The 17629-nt window shown below is 40.1% G+C and overlaps 1 protein-coding gene across 1 annotated transcript in view; it reads right to left on the bottom strand.

Moving 5' to 3' along the window:
- The window catches only part of nckap1l (NCK associated protein 1 like), a 30930-nt gene extending 13797 nt beyond the window's left edge, over positions 1 to 17133 (bottom strand). The window contains exons 1-15 of the mRNA XM_087841063.1: positions 16980 to 17133; positions 15696 to 15806; positions 15209 to 15301; positions 10928 to 10984; positions 9839 to 9981; positions 9140 to 9230; positions 8608 to 8745; positions 8160 to 8208; positions 2696 to 2852; positions 2173 to 2229; positions 1980 to 2076; positions 1690 to 1799; positions 375 to 507; positions 201 to 282; positions 58 to 116 (exon numbers count right to left, since the gene is read on the bottom strand). Of these exons, the coding sequence (XP_087697189.1) occupies positions 58 to 116; positions 201 to 282; positions 375 to 507; positions 1690 to 1799; positions 1980 to 2076; positions 2173 to 2229; positions 2696 to 2852; positions 8160 to 8208; positions 8608 to 8745; positions 9140 to 9230; positions 9839 to 9981; positions 10928 to 10984; positions 15209 to 15301; positions 15696 to 15806; positions 16980 to 17069 (1467 nt within the window). The 5' untranslated portion in view covers positions 17070 to 17133. The remainder of the gene's footprint in view (positions 1 to 57; positions 117 to 200; positions 283 to 374; positions 508 to 1689; positions 1800 to 1979; positions 2077 to 2172; positions 2230 to 2695; positions 2853 to 8159; positions 8209 to 8607; positions 8746 to 9139; positions 9231 to 9838; positions 9982 to 10927; positions 10985 to 15208; positions 15302 to 15695; positions 15807 to 16979) is intronic.
- Positions 17134 to 17629: the final 496 nt, after the last annotated feature.

Below are 17629 nucleotides of genomic sequence, written 5' to 3'. Positions count from 1 at the left end.
GCAAACATGCATTTTACCTGAACTCTACATCACAGTCTATGCATTAAACTTGCTTACCTGTAATCTTAGCCAGTCCAATCTAAGAGCTCTGAAGTCAAACTCCTCTTTGTTGTCCACTGCAGGGGAAAGCCAGTCATGGTTACTGATAAGTGTCTTTATTTATCTATTCACAGGTAAATGCTCAGTATTGCTTGTGTTACCTTGTTTGACTGAGAGACCAGAGAGAGTTGAAACAAACGAGCTCATTAGGACTGACTCCTCCTCCGGACACACGTACATGTTCTACGATGGGAAAAAGAAAATACTCTTATAAAAACTCTAATAAACAAACACTGTGTGCTTTAAACTACTGTTGTATATTCACACACAGGTACCTGTATGGTGTCGTTGAGAACTAAGGCATCAAACTGTGCCAGGTACTGAACATGGTAACGCTGAACTACGTTGTTGTACTTCCTCATTAGACCTCTTAATTTCTCCATGTAGTACAGCAACTCAGCCAGCTGACTGGAAAATTTAAAAAAATATATTGTGAAAAGAATGAAAGGACACGGAAAACTGTGATTTGAAAGTTGAAGCCATGATAACATCAGATATACACAGTGTTGGGAAGGTTACTTTTAAAATGTATTCCATTACAGAATACAGAATACATGCCCCAAAATGTATTCTGTAACGTATTCCGTTACGTTACTCAATGAGAGTAACGTATTCTGAATACTTTGGATTACTTAATATATTATCATGCTGTTTACAACTACATGAATGTACTATTGCTGTGATTTATTACTGTTACTGAAGGTCCGCGGCTCCGAACCGTAGTAAAGGGACCTCTGGCTAATACGGTGGGTTCTGTGTCGGCTCGTAGCTGAAAACTAGCTTTACTTTGTTGTCTGGGTCAACTTTGCCAGCGAGAGACAGAGAGAGGCGTTGAAAGGCTGCTCCAACGGAACTTATTGTTTTTGGAGGAAAACACGAACACGGTGTACAGTTGAGTCTTAATAGCTTACTTACAACTGGGCTCGTCAGGCTCTCTTCTTGGCTGCAGTGGTTATTATTATATTTACATGCTTCCAGCTCCCGTTTTTGCTCCATGACAGCTCGTACTTTTCCTTTTTCTCCCTCCCTCGCTCACAGACATATAACGTGTATGGCAGTCCATTCTCCCTGCAGCACGGACTACACTGCCTATGATGCTACATTCTTTAGAGCTATACCTGTAGCATTCTGCCTATTAGCTTAGCACAACAACAACAAAAAGGCCTCTCTCACCCAGGAAACACGCAGAGAGAGAGAGGTCACCCTGTAACCATGGCAACCGTAACGCTGCCGCCTGGAACAACAGAACGTAGCTGTCAAACAAAACCCAAACAGTCCTGACCCGCCACAATATGAAACAGGAAAGTACCGCCGTGTAATCCATTTATTTCAACAAAGTAACTGTATTCTAAATACCACCTTTTTAAACGGTAACTGTAACGGAATACAGTTACTCATATTTTGTATTTTAAATACGTAACGGCGGTACATGTATTCCGTTACTCCCCAACACTGGATATACAAATCAAAAAGGGTTTTTTTTGTGACTGGCATGCCTCATTTATTTCACTGCTGCTGATCTCTGCCCAGCGTCAGCATCATTAGCAGCTACAGCAGCCCATAGCCACGCTTTATTTTCTCTGCACTTACTTGTCAATGTAGTCCTCGGGAACCTTTAACTTTGGCATATTCTCAGAGTGTCTGACGAGCCAAAGGATCTCGTCACGGGAAAATGAAAGAGCCATGAAGACAAACAGCGCCTTGGGGATTTGATTGGCACACAGAACACAGAAGAAAAATGAATGTCAGGAAAAAGTTTCAGATTTGGTTTGGTAGCAGTTAAATTACCATGAAATGTGAGACTGCTGGATGTGTGATGTCTACGGCCAATTATCACAATGTGAATGTGTCTTTGTGAAATAACGACGTCGCTGGTCTACCTTAGGTCCCAGAAGTCCAGGCTCATCCTCCAGAACTTTACATAATTCCTTCAATGCCCCTCTGAGGAAATGCCGCCTCTCTCTGTGCATGGCCCCGCTATCCAGAGAAAAATACACAAGGTTACTGGTGTTATAGCTCATGTCACAGATAAAACACATGAAATAAAAACATGTAATCTCCTGCCAGGCTTACCCGTTGACTAAAACATGCTCACGGCATTCCTTGATGTCTGCAATTCGTTTGCTATATCTGATGAAAAAGAAAAAAATGTTAATAAGATCAAATATTGCTGCGATAATGACAAAGTGTCTTCATTTTCTTTATTAGCGTCATGTTAACCTCAGTCTCAGTTTTTATTAGAAATTAATATATGAAAAGATACTGCACTATAAATCAAGAGGATACTCTAAACATTATACTGTAAATCACACCACAATCACAGAAAGATCTGTTTCTTATCAATAGACGGTTTATCCCTCTATTCCTAATTTCAATTACAGTGCGAGTCTGTTAAGGAGCCGATCTGCTCTGGTTGTCAGCTTTGACAGCTTGAAATCTCAGAACATGTAAAATACATTTCAAAATCTATTCATCTTCGCTACCTGGCTGATATGTGAGAGTGCATTATTTCATACTCATGATCCGATTTCTTAATTAGGGGCTTTTTCTCACAGTCCACAATGCAGAGTACACTATAGCAGCGTCGGCTGCGTACCCTTTAATGTTGTCGAAGAGGTCCTCTGACACTTTGTGTATGTTGAGGACTTCATCTCTGGTGAGGGTCAGGTAGATGCCGCTTCGCAGGCCCATCTTCCACAGCTCCTGGGAGGCTTGGTTTGAATTCAGGCTGCTGTGGCACAGCAGGAAGCCAACTACAGGAAGGACAGTTAGCAACTGTCATCAAACAGTCTACACAACTGAAGGAATACTGCTAGTTACTATGTTACATATTTCTTTCTTTTCTTTCTTTTCACAACTCGAATTCCCAAAAGTATCTGATATTTAAGCTGAGAAAATGTATCGTTTTAAGCAGGGATGGGTACCGGACATAAACGGTAGTAACCAGACCGAAAAGCAGCGCACATTTCGGTGCTTTATTTTCCTGAGCTGTGATACACTTTCTTCTTCCTTACATTTGTATTGGCGGTTGGCAAACAACGGAAAGGTGCATTACCGCCACCAACTGGTATGGAATGATACACTTTAGATTCTAGCCAATCATTTTACGTTTCCGAGGATAGTAGGCGGGTCCAGGTACGTATGTTCTTTTAGAGCAGAGCTACAGATTAAAAATGACCAAGGCGAAGCGGTCAAAGTCTGGCTGTACTTCACAGCAAAATATGCAAACTCAGCAGCTGCAACAAGTGCTTTAAGCTGATACTGTGATGCTGTCAAAGGAGGTAACACCTCAAATCCGATGAAACACCTGGCGACGCGTAGCGTTTTTTTAAGCCGAGAAATGCGCCGTATTTGATAGCTTGCTGCGAGACCTCACACCGAGCACATCTACTGCTTGTGGGTTGCCTGTTATCGACCCGGAGTTAGCAACATGCCCCAAAAAACCGAAGAGGAGAGTCCTGGCCCCTAGCCCTGCCAGTGTAGCAGAAATGATGACGGATGATGATGCAGCAGCAGCCGTTCTTCTCTGCGTGAGTAGCTTAATGTTGTTTGTGTGTAATTTACGTTGAGTAGGCTAACCACGTTATTAAATTAATGCATGTAAGGTGAACTAGCAAACATCATCATAGCTACATGCGGCTGTCTTCTTGTTTGATGGCAGATACTCCCTTCACCCTGGACAAAAAGGCTAAAATGACCAAAGAAAAAGTGGAAAACAGTTAAACATGAGAGGTTTTTGGACAAAGTTTGTGTTTTTTCCATTGTTTAAGCACTGCTTCCAGCCCAGAGTGATACCATATATGCCCCATAGCTGCAGAAAAGGCTAACATTGTTATCTTTAAAAAACAAAACAAAAAAAAACAGCTGAACACGAGAGGTTTTTGGACCAATTTTGTGTTTTCCATTCTTTAATCACCGGTTTGAGCACCGTTTAAGCACCGGCACCATTTCAAAAGTACCAGTTTGGCACCGGTATCGGATAAAACCTAAACGATACCCATCCCTAGTTTTAAGATAGCAAGTATGAATTTAACGGCAACAACACATCTTGGAAAAGCTGGAATGTGGCTAAGAAAATCATAGAAGAAATAACTGATACTAAAGCTACAGCTGAAGGAGCATTTTACCTCTAATAAGGTAAATTTCCAACACTCTGTAATATAACTGGGTTGATGATAGACAGAGATTTGCCAGTATACAAAAAAGTGCATCCACAAAATGTGGCGCAATTTCAGGATAATATTCCTTAACGTAAAATTTCATTACATAAAAACATCAAATGGTTCCAAGACTCTGGAGAAATCTCTGTGTGCAAAACCACGGCCAAAATTTAAAATAAGGTGCTCGTGATGTTTGGGCTCTCAGGTGGCTCTTCATTAAAAACAAGCATGATTCGGAAACACTTCCAGAAATCACTGTCTGTGGACACGGTTCACACAAATGCAGGATAAGCCTCTGTCAGATGGATAGATGGATACTCCATCTGCCCTCTTCTCTGGGCCAGAAGTCGTTAAAATGGGCTGAGGCAAAGTGGAAAGCTTTGGGTCAGAGGAATCATAATCTGGAGTTATTTCTGGAAAACATGGACACCACATCCTCTGGACTAAAGAGAAGAGAAACCATCTTGATGTCAAGGTCAGTTCAAAAGTCTGCATTTCTGATGGTTATGAATGTTATGAGTGCCTGTGAAATTGGCATTTTGCACATCTAGAAAGGCACCAACAGTGATGAAAGCTTTTAGAACACCATATGCTCCCATCCAGATAATGACTCTAAATAGTAAACGGTCTGTATTTGTATAGCGCTTTACTTGGTCCTAAGGACCCCAAAGTGCTTTACACCATACACAATCATCCACCCATTCACACACAGTGTGTCTTGCCCAAGGACACAACGACCGAGACTGTCGGAGCCGGGGCTCAAACCGGCAACCTTCCGATTACAAGACGAACTCTTGAGTCACGATCGCCCCATGACCGCTGTCATGTCCCTGGGTCTGTCGTTCTAATTTATTTGGATGTTGATGTTTGTTTAAGCTCATTAAGTTGGTGAAGTTCATTTGTTTATTAGATTCCCTTTGTGTTTTCATCCCCTGTGTTAAGTAGGGTTGCCAACCGTCCCTTGAAAAACGGAATCGTTCCGTATTTAGAAACAAAAGTATTGAGCTGAAAAGGGACGCACTTTGTCAAATGGTTAAAAAAATAATTTCACACACTGGTAAGGGTGAAGACAATCGGGTCGCCCAACCCTGGCCATGAGGTGTCCCCTATTTATTTTTCAAGGAGCCCTAGTGTTAAGTCTTCCTTGCCCTTCATATGTTTCATGTCTTTTGTTAAGTTCATGTTGTCAGGTCTGTGTTTCATTATGTTTCCTGTTTTATTTTGAAAGAGGTCCTGTGTTCCTGTGTTTAGTTTTACATTTCCCCTATGATGTCGTTATGTTCATGTGTGTCAGCTGTTTCCCCATGTGTTGCCACTTCTCCTGATCATCTCATGTGTGCATTTAAGTCCTCTGTCTTCCTGCGTTCAGCGTTGCGTCCTCCCTCATGCTGTGTGTTTCTCTCTGCGGCTCCCTGTGTGTGTTTTCTTAGAATCTTCCCAGTTTAGGTTTGGTAAAGTTTTCTGTTCAGCAATAAAAGCTGGCATTTTGAGTTCAGTCCTGTTTCCCTTGAGTTTGCGGTTGGGTCCAATTCCTGCCTGCACACAGCTGAATCATGACAACCGCATACTGCATCTCATACAGCAGTATGGCTTCATGCTGTAGAAGAGTCCAAGTGCTGAACTAGCCTGTTTCCAGATGTTTCACCAACCGAGAAATACAACAAAAAAGACTGTCGAGCAGCTGCAATCCAATATCAGATAAGAACGGGACAACATTCCTCTCCCTAAAGTTCAGCAGCTGCTCTCCTCAGCTCCAGATGTTTACTGTTGTTAAAAGAAGAGGGGTGCTACACAGTGGGAAAAATGACCCTATTCAAAATTAACTCTATTTTTTTCTTAATTTTTTTCAGTTGGAACATTTGATATGTTTTCTGTGTTCCACGTGTGAATAAAAATGGGTTTATGAGATTTGCAAATCACTGAATCATGTTTTTATTTACATTTTACACTGTATCCCAATACCTAGAGAATAAACACAGTTTTTTAACCTTTCGTTAGTGCTATGAGTCCAAAGCTTGGCTAGTCCTGGGATGGTGTGCAGTATGTCCTAAAAAAAAATGAGGAAACTGGAAAAGTGAATTACAAAAGAAGGACCAGGCCTGATTAAACTACTATCTACAGCAGACAAACAGTATCTGACAGTGACGATCTTAGGAAATGGTGCAAAAAAAAGCCAACAAAGATATGACACAGGACCTCAGAGACGCATCTAGAGCTTCAGTTTAACCATCAACTGTGTGCTGAACCTTCATTAGAATTGGTGTCTGTGGAAGACTGGCTGTCAAGAAGCCATTCTCATGAAGGGCAACAGGGAACAGAGGCTGAGGTGTGCTAAATTAGCGCCCGGACCTCAACATTCCTGGAGCAGTGTGGGATCATTTTAACACAGAACAGAACAAAAGACAGGCATCATCCAAAGAAGAGCTTTGGACCCTTCGAAGAGCCTCAAATTAGTCTTTATTTCTACAGTGTTGTTTATCACAACGCAGTCGCCTCAAGGCGCTTTATATTGTAAGGTAGACCCTATAATAATAGATACAGAGAAAACCCAACAACCATATGACCCCCATATGGCGACATTGGAAAGGAAAGACTCCCTTTTAACAGGAAGAAACCTCCAGGAAAAACAGGCTCCGGGAGGGGCGGGGCCATCTGCCGCGACCATTTGGGGTGAGAGAATGAAGACTACTTAAAGAAATGACAAGACAGAGAGCCCAGGTTCCTTAGAAGTGTACACACTCAATTTTTAACTTACATGCCGTGTTTTTATTCATGTTTGCACATTTCTATAAATCACTGCATCTATTTCCCATTTTCCTCACAAAATCATAAATAAATGAGGGGTGGCTTAACTATTACTGTGCACCCATTTTTCTCATGTGTGTTACATGTGGGTATGTGGCACTATGTTAAAGACAGAGACATGAAAATAGTAGCCCCCCATTTTATTTGATGCTCAGAGACATTTTCTTTTAGTAAGGCCACTGTAATGTCAGTTTTACTGTTGTATAAGTTCCACCAGCAGAGGGCGCTCAGTCCTGTACGCATCGGTAGCTGACGCTACACTAGAAGAAGTAGTGTCAGTGGCGAAGAGGCAGCGTACGGCCCGCGCGCCGAAAGAACTGATTAATCAGACATTTTTGTGTTTTTACAGGTAAGCTGGGTGGTTGATAATGTAAAACAGAGGTTCTAAACGTGACAGGCAGCAGTGGCGATTAATGATAAATGTATTGTTTGTGGTGAATGTTAAGCTAAAGATCTAATTTCCAAGTTGGTCCAGTTGTTAGCCTGTGCCGATCCAAGTGTTAGACTGTACCTAAAGTTTGTGAGTTCATTGCAGGTGTATTTTTGGGTTAAAGCCACAAGATATATTTTGCACAATAAGAGAAAATGTGAATTGCTTTATGTTTAGTTCATGAAGAGTGAATGCTATAAAAATATGTTAAGAAAAACATTTATTTGAAAGAGATTAGTTTGATAAATACAGTTAATAAGACAGGTTTATAAATAGATCAAAACAGAAGTAAAAACAAGATAAAACTGTAATGAGAGTTCACTATGTTATTCATGCGTATAGTAAAATGTATTTTTGTGATTTAAGCAGTTTATAAGAGTGGTGCATGTGAATATGAAACTGTATAAGCTACTTGTATAAAGTAATGCCAGCTACACTAGAAGAAGTAGTGTCAGTGGTGAAGAGGCAGCGTATGGCCTGCGTGCCGAAAGAACTGATTAATCAGACATTTTTCTGTCTTTACAGTTTTCTGTAAAAATAAATATGTTGCACTGGAGATGAGTTGGCCCATCATTTCAGCAGTGTAACAGGTATATCCAATAGGTTCTCAAACCACTTAAATTCTGTAACAAATACATTTAAATTGGAAAGATAGAAACACTTACTAATAATCCAACGCTCCATTGTCTCCATAGACAGGTATTCGCACGCCATCTGTAGAAGACAACCAACTTATTAACTCCCACAGACTCATTTACTGTTAGCAACATGAATAAAGTCTTTACTTCAGCTGTTATACATCCCTTTTCTATACTGTGTTTTGGTCCTTTTTCATTTGCAGGAGTATTCGCTGCCTTCCAAAGTGTAGATTTTTATACAAGACAAAGTATATTCAATATAACAAAAGTCGGGGCATAAGCAGAAAAAAGGTAAAGGCACACAGTTTTCATAATTAAGTGTTTTAAAGATGCAGAATAAAAACAGAACTCACATAAATAACCTGAATAAATGCGTTCACTCTTATGCTGGTAGTAAAACATTGTCATATTTCGCTACACCTCGTCTCACTATTTCAAAACAGGAGTTGAGGGTATGAGAGGAAATGAGACTCACAGTGTCACAACAGGCTGAGTCCAGCATGGCAGCTGGAGCGCTGAGCAGGCTGAGGAGCTGGGCGCTTCGCCACTGCTCTGCTGGCAGGTTCCTCCGTGGGTAGACCATCTTCAGCGAAAGCAATGCTGTTGTCACAGCCTGACAGAGGGATAGAGGTGCAAAGGACACCGAGTGAGGAAGACGGAGGGAAAGTGAGAACATTTAAAAAGCCAAAAGGACGAAATTCTGAGAGAAGGCAACGCATTAAAAACCTCATAAATGGTGATTTGTTTTGTTGCACGCACACGGGCATATTTCAAGATAACCCATGACTAAACCCTTTTAATCAATGAAAAACAAAATAGTGGAGAAAAAGGCAAACTATAATAGAAAGGTTTTTATTTCATAGAGTGGTGAAGGCGCAAAATAACTTGGGTTCTTCAGGTAAAAAGAAAAACACCTTTTATATAAAAGAACTAGCATTTTGAATACTTTACTGTATTTAAAGTTTACCTTTGTACTTGGACAGCTAATGACACATTTTTGAATTTACCTTTGTATGAGGGCCAAACTCCTCCGTGAGCTTCTTCCAGGGATGATCATACTCCAGAAACATCTGGCCCAGCCGAGGGTAGGAGGGGTCACTGTAAGGGTCACATTCAGTATAGGCATGATAAGAGCAGTACTATTTTAATCCAACTTACAAGGTTTTAATGAGAATAGAAACATCTGACTGGGGTTGCTGCAAATGGCCTTGCATTAGCCAAACAAAGTGTGGCTTTTAAAGTAAGTAGTAACTAATGCTTAAAATTCAAATTTATTATAATGATTAGAAAAATTGGAGTATTTGTGGATGAAGCGTTTAGCACATAGGTGTCAAACTCTGGCCCGCGGGCCAAATTTGGCCTGCAGCCTAATTACATTTGGCCCGCGAAGCCATACCAATTTACTATCAGAGCTGGCCTACTGGTATTATACAGCTAATGTATATATTGTTTAGTATTAAGCTTTGCTTGTTCCATATTCAGTTTTTCAGCAAAACGTCTTTGAGTCCATAAGAAAAGATTCATTCTTATATCTGGAGGAATAAATATATTTCAATAAATATTAACGTTAGCCCGCGACTTTGTTCCAGTTTTGAATTTTGTCCCACTGAGCATTTGAGTTTGACACCCCTGGTTTAGCATTTGAATTGTTTGCTGCCGCTTTAAAAAGCTGCACGGCGTTTGCTGAGGCGTCCATCTTTTCCCACCTGCTTCCATTCGTCATCTCGTGGGCGCAGTTGAACATTCCCACCAGGGCCTTCTTATCATCGATGCGAGAGAGCGTGATGATAACGGACGTGTACGTGATGATCAGATCCAAGTAGTTTTTGGTGAAGTCAAAGTTGGTTGTCTGAAATCACAATTTTAGTGTCATCATTTGCTCTACGTTCCATTTCAGATGTCACATATTAGGGATGCAACGATACCAATTTTTTCAAACCGATACTTGGATCTGAGTACTTGCCGATACAGAGTACAAAAAACGATACTTCTACCACACACACACACACACGAATACAATTAATTGGAAGACAGGTTTTATTATATTCCCTGCCGATAAAAAATAAAATCTTAATAAAAATGACCACAAAAAAATTTCAATTGAAAAATAAGCACTTCTGTTAAATTATTGCAGAGTCTCCACATTGTAATTTTACAAAATATCACTGAACTATTGGCACTGTCTCGAGCTTTCAGAATAATAAATAAACACTTCTGTTTGGAATAAAATAAATACAAATTAGGTTTGTGAATAAAATAAACTTTTAAATTATTGCAGAGTGTCCATATTGTAAACAAACAAAATAATAATTATTATATAAATAATAAAATATAAAAAATTATAAAATAAATAATAAATAAAATAATAATTGGCCCCCTAGTGGCCAATCTAACAAACTACAACAGAAATGACAAGTCACCCTCTGATTAATGAAATAAGTTGGTATCGGTTCATGGTATCGGTTAACTTTTACGAGTATGAGTACACACACATTTTACAGTATCGGCCCCAATACCCGATACCAGTATTGGTATCGGTGCATCCCTATCACATATTAAAGGCAAAAAGATTATTTTGGATGAGTTTGGTGTGAAATATAAAGAACAGGTGCAATTTTAAATGTGGCAATAGCAGAAGAAGATGAAGCTCGGGCGTGAGAAGAAAAAGCAACATAGTGTGCAATGTGTCATCAGGCTGCAGGAATAAGAAACACAGCAGCAGACTGGTGACCAAAGCGAACAGGTAACAACTTTAATGTTTTCACCAAAACACTACCCACACAGTGAATACTTACTATATCAAAGAAACACTGACAGGCGTCTATGGTGTTCAGCAACTCATAAACATGGTCCTGAATGGAAAAAGGAGGATTGGATTACAAATGACAGACCTGCATAATAAGAAAATTTGCCTTTGGTCCATTTTTAAAGAAAACTTTATAATCATGAATAATTTGTATCTTCATGATTGAAGTCTTACAAATACCACGAATGTCTTGGCATTGCTGCAACCTCCCACACAGAGAAAAATGAATATTTTGAGAAAGGTGTTAAAACCACAATGAGCTAACTGCCCTCGGTGTATGCAATATAATCAATTGCTTTCTTAGGTCACAATAAACCACTCTATATGTAAATGTATTCTAACAACAAAAGGTCTGAAATAGTGAATGTGCAGCGCGAACAACGAGACAAACTGCACTCTGTTTACAGCCAGCACTACGCTCTATTTTCAGGTTTGTCTTTTCTTATGCAGTAGAGTGAAAGTCTTGAGCCACCACTCATTTCTTCTATATCCTATATTTTGCTATGAAACCAGGAAATGGGTTCATTTTATTGAACCGTATGCAAGAATACATAGAAATACCACAAATAAGGCCAAAACTGAGTTTGTACAAATATAATGAGCTTGTAAGTCAATATTCAGCATGATCGCCTTTATTCTTCAACACAGGCTGAACTCTCTCAGACTGTCTTGTAATTTCTTTAACCTCCTAAGACCCGAACTCTTCCACGGCATGTATTTTTAATTTCTCTTTGATATTTGGTCATTTTGGGGCCCGATGAATGTAAAAACAAAGAATTACCAGATTTTTTTTTAACCTTATTTTTGTTTTTAAGAAAAATAAGAGCCAAATATGAGGATATTCGTTTAAAATTTTGATAGAACAGTAGCAGTATAATGTCCTCGTAAGTGGATATCAGGCCCTTGTAGAGCAAAATTCAGTATTTTGGTCTAAATAACCCAAAATGTGATGTCCACATATGTGGACGCCAGGTCCTAGGAGGTTAAGTCGTCTTCAGGAATAGGTCAGGCTTCTCAAAGGACATCACAAATGTCCTCTTAGGATTCTGGATGCCCTTTGTTCCATTCCCGATGATCCCAGGCTGCCTCAGTAATGTTGAGGTCCTGGCTCTGGGGAGGACAGTCCATGACTGATAACGTTCCACGGTATATTTTTCTATTCAGGTCACAGTGTGTTTGCTAAGCTGAAAAATTAATCTGTTGTCAATCAGAGACTTTCCATGGTGGCCTGAAATCACAAGATCCCCAACAGCACTGACTGAAACTATGACAGAGCCTCCACCATGTGTTATAGATCACTATGGACACTCGCTGTTGTACCTCTCTGCTGATCTTCTCCTTCCAGATTTAAGTTCAAGTTCAAATTTTATTCGCCACATGCAGTGGTAGGTTGCCCTGCAGTGGAATGAACCCGCCCCCCGACCTTACACACACGACACAGACATCACATGGGGATACAAGTCAGAGAACGGTTGCATTACAGAAAAACCACTGAAATGTACACTACAATGGGAAAGTACAAGAGGAAAAAAAGAGACCTCTACTCATGCTGGGCTATAGGAGGACAGCATGAGAACAGGAAACAAAAAAACTCCTCTGCACAGAAATGATTTAATTTCATCACTCTCACTGATTTTCAGTTCCACCATCATATCTGATGGGACTTTGGTAGATGGATGAACTGAAGATCCAGGTGCACGTCTCGGATTCTAATCCTGGTCTCTGTTGGAATTTTTTCCTGTTTCATGAGGACTTTCAGACACCGTTCATCATATAGTGCCAGGTTTTTGGCTAATTTTCTTTGAGATTCATTTTGTTGGTTTCATTTTATGCTTATCTTTAGTATTTTTTATAGATTCAACTAAAGACATAAGAAAAAGCTGTTCTTTCCAACGAGATAAAAATTGGTTTATGTGTAGATGCTTGTTCAGCCCTTGATTTATGTGTCTTTTTTATTCTTGAATGATTCATAGGTCAATGTTACGTGGCTTAACAAACAAAAGTATTCCTCTGAAAGTGATCAGGTACAATGTCTGGACAGAACAAAAAATGAGTGAAAAAGCAGCCAAAGAAAAACTTTAAGAGGCACTGTCACGGCACTGGGTCTGTGGCCCAGTGTTTTGTGTTTAATTTCTATCCCTCAATTATTGTTATTCATGGTTTTGTTCTCTTGATGGTTTTCTGTTCATGTTATATTTGTTTTTAGCTTCTAGTTTCAGTCACGGTGTCCTCCTCGTGTTCCACATTTCATATCCAGTCACTCATGCCTCTGTGTCTCTGTGCATATGCCAAGTGTTACTTTGACAGTCTCTGTCAAAGTAACACTATATTAGTGTGTTCAGTTTTGCTTCCCCTTTGTCTTATTTTTGTCTGATTCGTCCCAGCTGTGTTTCCACCTGTTTCCCATCCTCTCGTTATCCTGCCTGTGTATTTAAGTCCTCAGTCTTCCCCTGTTTGTTGTCGCGTCCTCTTCTTTTGCTGTGTGTTCCTGCATAAGTGCCAGGTTCCCTAGCCACCAGTGTTGGGGAGTAACGGAATACATGTACCGCCGTTACGTATTTAAAATACAAAATATGAGGAACTGTATTCTGTTACAGTTACCGTTTAAAAAGGTGGTATTTAGAATACAGTTACTTTGTTGAAATAAATGGATTACACGGCGGTACTTCCCTGTTTCATATTGTGGCGGGTCATGACTGTTTGGTTTTTGTTTGACAGCTACGTTCTGTTGTTCCAGGCGGCAGCGTTACGGTTGCCATGGTTACAGGGTGCCGCTCTCTCTCTGCGTGTGTCCTGGGTGAGAGAGGCCTTTTTGTTGTTGTTGTGCTAAGCTAATAGGCAGAATGCTACAGGTATAGCTCTAAAGAATGTAGCATCATAGGCAGTGTAGTCCGTGCTGCAGGGAGAATGGACTGCCATACACGTTATGTGTCTGTGAGCGAGGGAGGGAGAAAAAGGAAAAGTACGAGCTGTCATCGAGCAGAAACGGGAGCTGGAAGCATGTAAATATAATAATAACCACTGCAGCCAAGAAGAGTGCCTGACGAGCCCAGTTGTAAGTAAGCTATTAAGACTCGACTGTACACCGTGTTCGTGTTTTCCTCCAAAAACAATAAGTTCTGTTGGAGCAGCCTTTCAACGCCTCTCTCTGTCTCTCGCTAGCAAAGTTGACCCAGACAACAAAGTAAAGCTAGTTTTCGGCTACCAGCCCGACACAGAACCCACCGTATTAGCCAGAGGTCCCTTTACTACGGTTCGGAGCCGCGGACCTTCAGTAACAGTAATAAATCACAGCAATAGTACATTCATGTAGTTGTAAACAGCATGATAATATATTAAGTAATCCAAAGTATTCAGAATACGTTACTCTCATTGAGTAACGTAACGGAATACATTACAGAATACATTTTGGGACATGTATTCTGTAATCTGTAATGGAATACATTTTAAAAGTAACCTTCCCAACACTGCTAGCCACATCATATGATCTCAAGTCTTGTCTAGTCATTTGTAGTTAAGTGCATGATTCTTAGTTGAAGTTAATCTTTTGTTTGTTTCTTTTTCAGTGATCATGTACCCAGTGTTTGTGTCTATTTTCCAGCAATAAAACTGCTGCCTTTTTGTTAATTACTTTGTCTCTGTGTCCTACATCCTGCCTGCCACACAGCACAACCATAATAGAGACTGAATAACCTCCAGAAAGCCTGCAGAACTATTGCTCAAGACAATTTTAAAAAATTATAAGAAAGTCGGGTTCTTTAAAAGCAAAATATAAAGAAATGAGCGGCGGCTCAAGATGTCTTCACAGGTCTACATAAGAAATGATGCACAAGTAATTTTCAGTGTTTGTGATTAACTTTCACTTTTTCAATCATCATATAGGGTTAGGGTTAGGGGTGATCGTGGCTCAAGAGTTGGGAGTTCGCCTTGTAATCGGAAGGTTGCCGGTTCGAGCCCCAGCTCGGACAGTCTCGGTCGTTGTGTCCTTGGGCAAGACACTTCACCCTACCGCCTACTGGTGTTGGCCAGAAGGGCCGATGGCGCGATATGGCAGCCTCGCTTCCCCAGGGCAGCTGTGGCTACAACTGTAGCTGCCTCCACCAGTGTGTGAATGTGTGTGTAAAGTGCTTTGGGGTCCCCAGGGGGGACTAGTAAAAGCGCTATACAAATACAGGCCATTTACCATATATTATGTTTCAATAACATACTCAATATCAAAAAACAACTGTGAGATTTTAAATGTGAGATGATGAAAAACAACTATATTCACCCTGAATTCAATGACATCCAGGAACGATTCGTAGTAGCTCGTTGTGTTGGACAGCACTTCTGATTTCTGTCGCTGGATGCTGGTCAGATTTTGCTAAACAATAATGAAGACATCAGTGGTTAGATGTGAGGTGATGTTTAACTTCCTCTGTTGTTGACAGTGATTGATGAATTACAAGAAATACACGAACATAATACATAAAGAACATCAGCAAATTGGTAAATACTTTACAGCGCACTGCAAAAAAACACAGAAGTGTTGCTTTCATAAATCAATTTTATGTTCTCGAGAGCTCAAACTTTCATTTTCGCACGTTAATCTTTCTGGTACAACACAAGCAAAGCACTTTCTGGCATATTTAATGATGTTTTCATTTTCATTTCAAGAAACAGAACCTTTATGAACACAAGCCAACAAAACAAGAAGAAAAACATCGAGACGAACATTCGGGGAAAAGTAAAGTTGAACAAAAGCGGTTTGCACTTACAATGTTTCCCCTGTAGTCGATGTTGGGGAATTTCTTGTTGATATACTTGATGGCAGATTCCATGGCCTTATCTGTCAGGAAGGAGGGGCGCAGTTTGGGATCTCCACATGTCTAGATGAGCGGTGTGGAGATTAAGGACAGGAACATGTCATGTTTTCACATTTCAGTTTCATAGCTTTTATTTTTTGTTTTTATTTTTAAGAGTCGATAGACGCTAGGTAGAAAATGCCAATGACAAGAAAACAAGTAAAGTAACTTGGCTGTGCTTTCACTACCCCTTTAAACAACCTCTTGAGCAAGATCATTAACATAAAACTGTTCCTGTAGGGCTGTTTAGACGCTGAGAGCAAAAGGCTTCGCTCAAAGCTCACAAGTGTGAGGGCAGAAGTGGAAAAATGCATTTGTTGGGGTTTTGCTGAAGTCTCAGCTGTTTATCCACTTCCCCTTGATGAACAGAAACATACAGTATGTGCATGCACATGGATGCAAACTGCCGTTTCTCGAAATGTGTTGGTTGTCGGTGTGAATCCATTAGTCTCTCCAGTCATTTTACAATTGCCAAGACTCGCGCTATCGACACACATGTGGTTAAAACGATCGTATATTTTTATTTATTCACTAATTTTACTGCTTTTGTGGGAGTTTTACAGCTTTATGTTCAAAGTAACTGAAATTTGAGTTGACTGACAGCACAGACCAACTTCCTGTTTGCACTTCCTCTCCTCAAAAATACATTCAGCTAGAGCCTCAGTTGACAGTTTTCCCATCCTGCAAAGCCAGTAAACACACAAAACAGTGCCCCCAGCACATAGTTTATCTCTTTATATCTCTATATCTCATAACCAGAGTTTAAACTCCACCTTCAGAAAACCCTCTTGAGTTTGAGAATTTGTAAATTTCATGTCATCTGTACTGGTATAGCTCCTGTTTGAAGTTTGTTACTTCCGTGCATTAAAAATGAAACATGTTCAGCTCTTAAACTATTAGCAAACGTTGTTATTGTTTTTATTGCTGCTATAAGGATGTGATCTGTACAGTGAACCTATCACTGCTTTGTAAAGGTTATCAGGAAACTGAAAAGAAAATGATTCACAATAACTTCAAATCTAATTTACCGCTAAGCGCTGAATCAGTGTGTTCTTACGTGTTTGCTCTTAGATACATTTTTATCATTTGCTAACTCATATTTACACCAAAATAAATTAAATGAACAAGAAGTTCCTTATTTCTCATCTTTGTAGATCACACCATTCGTCTCTTAACTCTTCCTCTTTTCCCCCTCACCTTCTTAATGTAGTTCATTCGTATGAGCACCCCATTTCCTCTCTCATTGAGGATGGTGAGTTTTTCAGCCAGTTTCTGCTGGTAGTCCATGGCTCTGGGCACAAGATGCCTCTCCCTCCGTCCAAGCCTTGGCCTAGTCCTGCGTAGCGGTTGAACCCTGTGAAACAAGTGCACACAAGTGCCTCACCCTCTAAAAGTCACATGGTGTAGGTGGAGACAGGAACTGACAGAGCAGAGAGTGTGAATTACGCATGTTGTGTTAATTATATGCCAAAATGACAACTGCAAATAAAATTGTAAGAAAAAATGTTACTGATTTGTGAATTAATGGCAAAAGGTGTTATCTTACTGTTAAACTTACACTGATGCACTCCTTTGTTGTGTGCAGTGCTCATCACCTCCTTTTGCTTTGTAAAAAAAACCAAGAACAAACAAACAAACATTGTAAACAGGAAAAACGAAGAAAAGTTACAGTACAATTATATTAACAGAATTTACAATGATCACTTTGAATATTAAACTTTATAAACTATTGAGTTAGTATTGAACAGCAGGAGTGAATCCTCTACTTCAACACAAGGTGGCGATATTTACCCACTGAAGCTCTCTGGGGTGCGCAGCTGCTCATGAGAACACAACAACATTATGCA

This window comes from Neolamprologus brichardi, chromosome 5 (assembly GCF_056152115.1).
Source record: "Neolamprologus brichardi isolate AB-2024 chromosome 5, ASM5615211v1, whole genome shotgun sequence".
Taxonomy (NCBI): Eukaryota; Metazoa; Chordata; class Actinopteri; order Cichliformes; family Cichlidae; genus Neolamprologus; species Neolamprologus brichardi.
Note: the sequence above shows the minus strand (reverse complement) of the source record. Positions and strands in the feature narration are given on the sequence as shown.